The sequence below is a fragment of the Clinocottus analis genome, unplaced genomic scaffold (genome assembly GCF_023055335.1).
Source record: "Clinocottus analis isolate CAN_PGR_092001 unplaced genomic scaffold, fCliAna1.0.p SCAF_17, whole genome shotgun sequence".
Taxonomy (NCBI): Eukaryota; Metazoa; Chordata; class Actinopteri; order Perciformes; family Cottidae; genus Clinocottus; species Clinocottus analis.
This window is the reverse complement of record NW_027175898.1, coordinates 9,712,412-9,721,182: the sequence shown is the minus strand read 5'-3', so window position 1 is coordinate 9,721,182 and position 8,771 is coordinate 9,712,412. Positions and strand designations below refer to the sequence as shown.

The window sequence follows — 8,771 nt, the reverse complement described above, 5'->3', positions numbered from 1 at the left end:
CTTTAGCCTTATAGCAGCTTCACTTACTGTGTTTGTTATACTGCAACAGTGCAGCACAAGTAAAAGCAACTGTCACCGTGTGATGACTTTACAAAGGACAAGTCGACTAAATCTTTAAAGGCCACGACCATTGACGCCCTGTACTGCGTTTGACTATTTGTGAGAGGTTTCCCTCCTCCCTTTTAATTGCTCGTTCAAGCTGAATGTCATGACCATTGTGTAGTCAAAGTAGGCTAAAACTGTGCAGTGGAAGCATCATGGATGGCAGTGATTCTAACTAAATTAAATTGTTTCAAATGTACTAAATGTGGTAGAAATAACTACTTAAGATTCTTCACACAGTAACCCTTCTCCATGGCTCTACTACGAGTTTTAAAGGGCTTGATTCTAATGTGTGTGCTTCCAGGTGGTGAAAGTTTACAAAGCAGGGATCCAGCAGACCCTGGACATCGTGTTTCTGAGAGGTGGTGTGGACTTCATAACAAGTTCTGACTGCGTGAGCAGAGACTCTGCCGACCGCACCCTCATTGCCTGGGACTACCAGACCACTGCCAAGGTCTCCAACCAGATCTACCAGGTAAATAAATGTGTGTGAAGGAGAAATAATACCCCTGAATTAATGGCATAATTTGACGGTTGTTGAATCCCAAAGGAAGTGAGTGCTTTACTGAGTAGCTGTGTGTGTCCTTGAATCACTATTTTTGCAGTTGAATTAAGGATTTTTTTTTTTAACAGTACAGGAAGTCGCCAGGGCTATTTAGATATTAAGATTGAACAGAATAACAGAAACAGTGTACTATGCCTTTTAACACCACACAAACTGTGCCGTGGTCAACAAATTGAATGATATGATAAAGCTTTTCCAAGTAACAAAATCTGAACATAACACTTTTTTGGGTCCTCAAATAATAGTTTAGTTGAAATACAGTTAGCTTCATGGTTAATTAATTGCCCTACTGGGTGGTTTCCCACACTTTTTTGGCCACCAGGAGCGATACACGTGCCCCAGTCTGGCTCTCCACCCCTTGGAGGAGTCCTTTGTTGCCCAGACTAACGGGGACTACATCGCAGTGTTCTCCTCCCAGCAGCCGTATAGAATGAACAAGAGGCGGCGATACGAAGCGCACAAGGTCAGTAACGACTGTGGCCTCGGGATGGGGTTAACGCAGGCCTGATCAATACAGAATGTACACGCACACAAACAACTTCCGCAATATCCCACATGCTCATAAAACTGTAGAAAGGCAGTAGAATAAACGTATACACACATGCAACCTACACACCATATAGCTGACGTGTACTGTCGATCCATAGCTTGTTTCCTCCGCAACACCCTCCCCCAAAGAAAACACACTGCAAAACAATATTGCCACAGAGGAAGGCAAACAGAGCAGATTATCACTGGCAAATATAACTGAAAGCATGATGAGCTGCGACAGTGGTGTGTGTGTGTGTGTGTGTGTGTGTGTGTGTGTGTGTGTGTGTGTGTGTGTGTGTGTGTGTGTGTGTGTGTGATTTGTTGATTTAACAAAAATCCAGTAATGGACAGGAAACAAAGTGGTAGTTCACATTCTTGGTCCTGTTTTGTTGTTGTTGTTGTTGGCCCTGAGGTGAAAAACACAACATTTTAGATCAACGAAAAAGAAAATTCAACATTCCAGAAACACAAAGACTTTTCATTTCTGAACCTTTTTCATGTTTTCTTAGTCCTTGAAAACAAACACACAGAGTACATGGGATTACGTGTATCTGAAAACCTTAATTGTGATTTGTAAATACTTTATGACAGACTTTACTGATCAAAAATACCTACAAATAAAAGATAGGTACTAACACGATGCTGTGTCCATATGTATATTCATACTTATCGGTCCATCTAAACATTTATACCGTACAAACTGATCCTGAAGTGAGTCTTCTTCATTCATTTCTAGGATAAGAGAAAAGATAGAGTAGCATTGTGAGTTAGACAAACCAAGCGGTTATCTTCTAAAACTACAATACAGTCTTTTTCTGTGACATTCTATATTTCCATTAGTACAGTACAGACCACACATGGGCATGAAACTGTTATATAGCTAATATAGACTGATATAAACTTATAGATCTCATGGTCAGAGTAATTTTACGTCATCCTACGAGTTGCACGTAAAGCGACTTGTATTATTATACTACTGTTGATCTTTAAAAGGAGACTGCATTTATTTCTATACAATGATGCTCAACAGTGTGGCAAACTCGTGAGTCATTTCAGTTTTTCAATTTTATTCACTGATTTGTGGTATAGTAAACCTTTCCAGAAATTCAATTGAGAAACCATTTAAAAGATTAAATATCCAGATCAGAATGAAATTAAACAGACTACTAATATACAACCAGAGATGTTAAAGAACACATGCCCGCTATTCTAACATTTAGGCTGCCCAAACCTGTTATTAACTGGATTACAACCCAGCAAATATGCAGGTGGAAGGCCTACGCATTGTAATTGACACATGCAGTACGTTCTCGTTCTAGGTTGAGGGATACGCGGTGCAGTGTGAGTTTTCCCTGGATGGAACCATCCTAGCCTCAGGAAGCTCCACCGGCTCCGCTTACTTCTACGATTACCACCATGCTCGTATTCTGCACACTCTCCACGCCCACGGCCAGCCCTGCCTGTGTGTTTCTCAGCATCCCATTCTGCCTTCCACTGCGGCCACCTGCGACTGGGCCGGTGAGATCAAGGTCTGGCACTAAGGACTGAGTGAACAAGTAATTATGGACTGAAAAAGACCAAGAGGATTTTATTAAAGGGGAACCTTGTGTGCACATTCATCTTCCAGACTTTATCTCTCATAATCTCTGTGCATGAGATGATGAGAACGTGGCAAAACAAATTATGATGTAAATGTTATTGTAAGCATGTAATTCTTATTTGTCCAGTTGTTTTAACATCCTCACAGACAGTGTATGTAGGTACACGCACACACACACACACACACACACACACACACACACACACACACACACACACCTTTAATGAGTTTTATGATCAGCTTTGACTCTAAAAACAGTCACGGGCTTCAGCATCTTCTTCTTGAAGTTTTTGTCAAAATAAAAATCTCTTAAGGCCTTTTTTTCATCAGAAGTGTTTTTCATTCCACATACACATCACTTTCCTCTGTGCCTTTTTGTTCTCACTGCTCTGATAAAGACATTTTATTTTCACACTGACAGCTTAAATAATCACACAGCGACAACTACAAAACTAGAGAAAATATGCAGACATCTGTCAAAACATTGCTAGATTCATCCAAAATCCTACCAGTCAACAACAGAGCAGCAAAGTGCAGACAGACGCTTATGATCTTTATTCAGCATATAGCAAAACAGTCCTTAAAGTACACTTTCAATTCTAATAGCTCAGTCCTTTCTCTAGCCGCTGTGCTTGTGAATACTGTAGTTAATAGTTCAATTAACATTATTAAATGACCATCAAGTAATTTGTGGCAAATGCTAATTTGCATGTTTTTAGTGGCGTAGCTACCGCTGTTTGTGATTCTTATGTGTTTTTGGGCTGGCTAGCACTTTCAATATGGAAGATGTCAACATTAAAACAAATTGAAGATGTAAGATAAAGTCCAGGACCAGCAAAGGCAGAAACCAGGGTGAACGTTGGGGAGCATTTTAGGACAGAAGATGATTTGAATAGGGTTTTGCCTCTTTGATGTTAAACAGGCAGGTAACCAAACTTTAAACTTAACCACATAAATCTTCAAGTTAACCATTATATTGACAAATGTGTGTTAAGTCCTGTCACAGTGGGTGTCGAGGACAGTGAGGAAAAAACGTCAGTGAAATTCCATGCCAAAATCATAAAGGTTTTTCTAGGAATTTCCAAAATGGATCCTGAATTTCCTATCAGGTGATCAATCAACGCATTTGTTTAGCTTAAACATCTGTAAATCTGGCAATTTCCGAAAAGCCTCTCACTGTCATTTGATTAAAAGAAAAAAGTTCAACAGAACCTTGTCCAAACGGAAATAATATGTTGAGAAATGGCAAACGACAACACAAACTAAACAAAAAACGTAAACCAAACTAAGCTAAGGTGTGCTGTCTGGAAAACGCTAACCTTTACAAGGTTGAAATGAACGTGATCTTGAGGACCACAAAAATAGAACTTTTGACAGGATAACACAAAAGCTGAATTGCGGCTTCTCAAAGCCGATTAGCAAATATAATGAATACACATAGGAGTGACTACAATCAGTTGAGGAAGTCAATTGGAATCTTCAGAAATAATTAGTGCAAAACAATATCCCTGGAAGTCAATGATGTATTTCCAAACACTCATCTTTATTAAGTAAATAAACATACATCAAAAATATATAACCATGCATTAGACAGACAAACATGACATTTAGACGGCTGGCCTGTTGTTCCTGGAACGGGGCTGGAGGTAGAACAGGACAGAAACGCTTCAGCCTCTTCATTCAGGGTCAAAACATTCAATAAATATATCAACAACTAAAACTGGATATAAAATAGTCATAGTGTAATAATAATGGTGGAAGTATTTTCTATATCTCTTTTTATACATTATGTCCACAACAAAAATAACCATATATTCTCTCAATCCCGCTGTACATTCGTTACATTTATTACCTATACACAGTATGAAATAGGACTATAATTGGAGACTTTTTGTGGCGTAATTTCCCCTTCATAACATGCCAGGTCAAAAAAAGAGATCCAGTTTTTAAATCTTAAAAAAAAAACAGCCTTAAAGCCAGTTTCCTGCAGGGATGGGATAGAAAGAAGCTTGGCCTTCCAGAAGAATCTATATGAGGCTGCTGGAGGGCAAAGCATAGTTCTGACTATTTATCTTATCCCTTTCACCATTCCTCCCAGATCTATAGAGCTACGCAGGCAGGAAGAAATCCTTCGAAGAACTATCATGCCAAAGGGTGCACAGATGTTGGAACATTGTCCCCATCCATACAGCTAACTGTAGCAGATGGTAGCATGATTGTGGGCCAGCAGGACGACCTCTCTGCAATTCTTTCTTTATCATAAGGCTTATTATCATCGTTGAAATTCTCCAACGGGGCAGCATGTCTTTGCCGCTTTCTATGTAAGCATATATACATGCTGTGCCTATTTTCACAGTGTTCTCCCTATAATAGTCGAATTTAGCATGCTGGTTTAAAAACAAAACACTGACTGTACATTTTGTCTTTAATCAGTCGTTTCTTAGTACCGTCTCAGTAACGTCTCTCAAAAGCGAGACCAGCCAGCACTGACTTGTTTTGGTTTGTGCAACTGGTGCCAACAGTGTTTAAGAGTTTGTGTCGATGTAGAAATTTGACTGCGTGGACCAGATTATCAGACGGGGATTCCGCTTCTTTTGTCTTTCACTAAAAACAAATTACAATGGAGATCTCCACTGAAAAATATCCCCAGTCTAGAAACTGGCATTGTGTGTGTAATGTCTAACAGGAAGAGCACACACTTTAACAGTAGGGTATACGTACAGTAACAATACATCAGATAATACAGTATGTACAAAGTTGTTGTAATGGAGACCATTCTGTCCCCTGAACTGGTTTAAGGCAATTTCACAGGTGTCCTGGTATGAGGGTAGCTACTGTGCAGCCTCTTTAATACAAAAATAAGAAAAATTCTAGCAAAAAATCCTGCAATTCTATTTAACAATTTCTACTATGTGTATATTTCATTAGTTTTTGTTCACCTGGCAACATATTGTAATTGTATTTATTCAAAATGATATATAGAGATTTGGAGTTTCAAATAAAAAAGTGGGAACGATAGCGTCAGAAAGGAGTTCTCACCGTCTAAATTAAGTGTATTGCTATAAATATTACAAAGCTTTTACATAAAATCTCTTGTGTAGCCAATTTGGAAACGGAAATAAAACATCCGTTTTAGTCAGTGGCGATTACAGATAAGGTTGCTATGTTGAATAATTAAGCAGGAAATTAGTTTTTCCATCTTATTTCTGCATTATATATAACATGCATATGGTTTCAGACAAAAGAGTAAATATTTTTAACAGCTTGGAGTCAGCAGGATCCACTACCACTAATGGTCTTTCGCTGGTTTTACTAACAGTACTTAACACAAAAAAGAGCAAATTGCACAGTATGTTCATGTAGCTCGGTCTGTTTTTGTAGTTTCCCCCGATCGCACTAGCTCTAATAATCATCAAATAAAAACATACAGAATTGCTGGTGTCAGGTAGCTACACCGTATCATGACACACAATAGAAAAAGTGTTGCAGACTGCCAGAAACGTGCCTTGACTAAAAGATACATAAAACAACAACAGCTTAATACCCAATCACACCACATACTGTATGTGTTTGGTGCAAGGATCTTTTTACACATACGGTACAGAACAGTACAGTAAGTTCATCATCATCATCATGCATAAAATGAAAAGCTCTCTCCCTCTCTGCTCAGTTCAGCAGTGTACCGTAGAGCTGTGCCTTGGTCAAACTGTCCTTCCTCGTCAATCCTGTGCTGCCAAATTTTTGGTATCTTGGAGAGGACTTCTTTGGGAGTGCGGGACCAACACTGAGAGCAGAGCTGGAGCTCGGGCGAGGCCGAACACTCGGCCTGGGGCTGGGGTAGTGTTGAAGACTTGAGGCTTCCAGGGAGCTTTGGTGTAAGGACTCGGAAGAGCTATCTGCGTTCAGATTCACGTAGTCCTTCTTGGCACTGCTTGCTGCCGTTGCTCCTCCACCAGTCTCCTTCTCTTTAGAGCTCCCCGAGAGGAACAAACTACACTCAGAGTCCTGACTGTCCTCCTTGGCTCTATACAGCGCGGAAGTCTTCTCCTGCTTCCGATGCTCTATAGGTTTCTGACTGCGGCTGGGTGACGGCGGACCAACACCAAAACACTGGTCCAGCACACGGCTGTGGAAGATGTCATCTCCTTCTTGGAAGCTGCTGTAGAGAGACCCCTTCGCCTTACTGGAAGGGCCCATGGCAAAGTGGCGCTCAGAGAAACTGTACGGAGAGGCACGCCCTGTGAGATCACGGTAAGAAGACGAGAACGTGTTGATGTCTTCTACACTGAGCTGTCTCCAGCGGTTGCTCAGGTCGTCCTCAGTGACCTGGATGTCACTTCGGCTGTCCAGAGCTCCTCCACGAGCCGGGCCCAGTCCAATTGTGGAGCCCATGCTGTGAGAGGAGGCCAGACGAGGAGTGCTGGAATGGTATGGTTCACTGAAGCATGAAGCAGTCCTTGTGTACGCCGCTGAATTGCCCTTCTGTGGACTCCTGGGGGCCACCATATGCTGGATGCTGAGAGACTTCTGGAAGCTTAGACTGTCTTTATCATAAGAGGACATGCTTTTGCGCTCATAGTCCCCACTGCCACCATCTCGCCAGTCCATGTAGAGACCTTGGTGGGAAGAGGATAAGGTGCTGCTGGCAGTGCGCCCACAACCACCACCACTACTAACAACTCCTCCCTTCTCATCCGATGCAAGGCTGAAGCTAGAGTAGGAACTAGAGGCAGGGAGGCTACCAGTGCCAAAGTCATCGTGATGGTGGAAGGAGGATGGAGGCTCATGGTGGGAGAAACTTCCAGATTGGTAGGCCTCTTCATCCGGGTTGCTGTCAGTGGAGTTTTGGGCGTGTAGCTGGAGCAAACCGTTGCCGTGGAGGTCAACGCTCTGCCTGCGCTCCGTATCTTGCCATCGTTCAGGACAGTAGAGGGCTGTGTCGCTGCAGTACAGGTCAGATGTTTTATATGAAATGCGACGGTTCAGGTGATCAGTGCTTCCCCTTGCTGCAAGAAAGTCTCCATCCTGTGGCTGCGGGCTGGGTGAGCGTGTTACAGGGCAACTGCTTCCAGGTTCAGGCTTTGCCAGGACTTTGGCAATTACGGTTGCGGGCACAGCGTCAGAGTAGTTGGAGTGGCACATTGCTATGGTGGCTCCGCTACCCCGATTATGTTTCTCCAAGTGGGAACTGATGCGTTCCTGGAAATCTGGCGGAAGCTACAACAGAAAAAGAAAGGGACAAAAGAAGCTACATGAAGCTGGGAAATAAAAACAAAAATATATACACTGTATAGATTTGTTTGTGACAGCTGCTGAGCCAGTCTTTAAATCTAGCCAAAAAATTATCTCTCAAAAACTTCCTTAATTATTTATAGAATCAACTTGAATCTTTTCCTTAAACATGCATTCTGCATCTGCACAGAAGCTATGTTTAGAGTCTTTCCTCAAGGATTTTAATCCATAGTTCTAGTTTAGAAAGAAATTCAAAGCTCACACAGTTAGTTTATCTCAGAGGAATTGCACTTCTTGGCCCCTTTAATGAACTTGTCAGAAAATTGCTGAACAAACGCTTTTTGTATTTAATTGTTTTCTGCTTTCCTTTTCCAAAAACAAAATCTTTTTTTCAAAATAATTTTCTGTTTCCTGTTGTAATAGGAAAATGATTACATTGAACACATTTTTTGGACACTTTTTTTGTCTTTCCAAATAATTCTGTGTTGTTCTCTCTTCCATCTGTTTCTCTGTCTCTCTCTTCCTCTCTTGCCTCACTCTCGCAAACACAGACAGACACATTACCCGTTTGATTGGGTAATGTTTGAGAAAAGTGTTCCTGTCAATTACGAACTGGTTTCTTTGTGCCTATTAAAGCTGGTCGGGATCAGTATGTTCTGCCACACTGAGTTCTCTCTTTTCTCATCCCTTTCTTTATCCTTTCATCTTTCTCCTCTTGCTCCAATGCCTTCATTGACCAAG

The 8,771-nt window shown here is 41.4% G+C and overlaps 2 protein-coding genes across 4 annotated transcripts in view; one reads left to right on the top strand and one right to left on the bottom strand.

Annotated features, from left to right (window-relative positions):
* The window catches only part of wdr25 (WD repeat domain 25), a 16,682-nt gene extending 13,576 nt beyond the window's left edge, over nucleotides 1–3,106 (top strand). For both annotated transcript variants that reach the window (XM_068580753.1, XM_068580752.1), the window contains exons 5-7: nucleotides 407–577; nucleotides 990–1,130; nucleotides 2,518–3,106. In XM_068580753.1, coding sequence (XP_068436854.1) covers nucleotides 407–577; nucleotides 990–1,130; nucleotides 2,518–2,739 — 534 coding nt within the window. In that variant the 3' untranslated portion in view covers nucleotides 2,740–3,106. The remainder of the gene's footprint in view (nucleotides 1–406; nucleotides 578–989; nucleotides 1,131–2,517) is intronic.
* A 1,220-nt stretch (nucleotides 3,107–4,326) lies between these two features.
* Nucleotides 4,327–8,771, bottom strand: part of LOC137787675 (brain-enriched guanylate kinase-associated protein) — a 30,925-nt gene continuing 26,480 nt past the window's right edge. For both annotated transcript variants that reach the window (XM_068580355.1, XM_068580354.1), the window contains one exon: nucleotides 4,327–8,015. In XM_068580355.1, coding sequence (XP_068436456.1) covers nucleotides 6,465–8,015 — 1,551 coding nt within the window. In that variant the 3' untranslated portion in view covers nucleotides 4,327–6,464. The remainder of the gene's footprint in view (nucleotides 8,016–8,771) is intronic.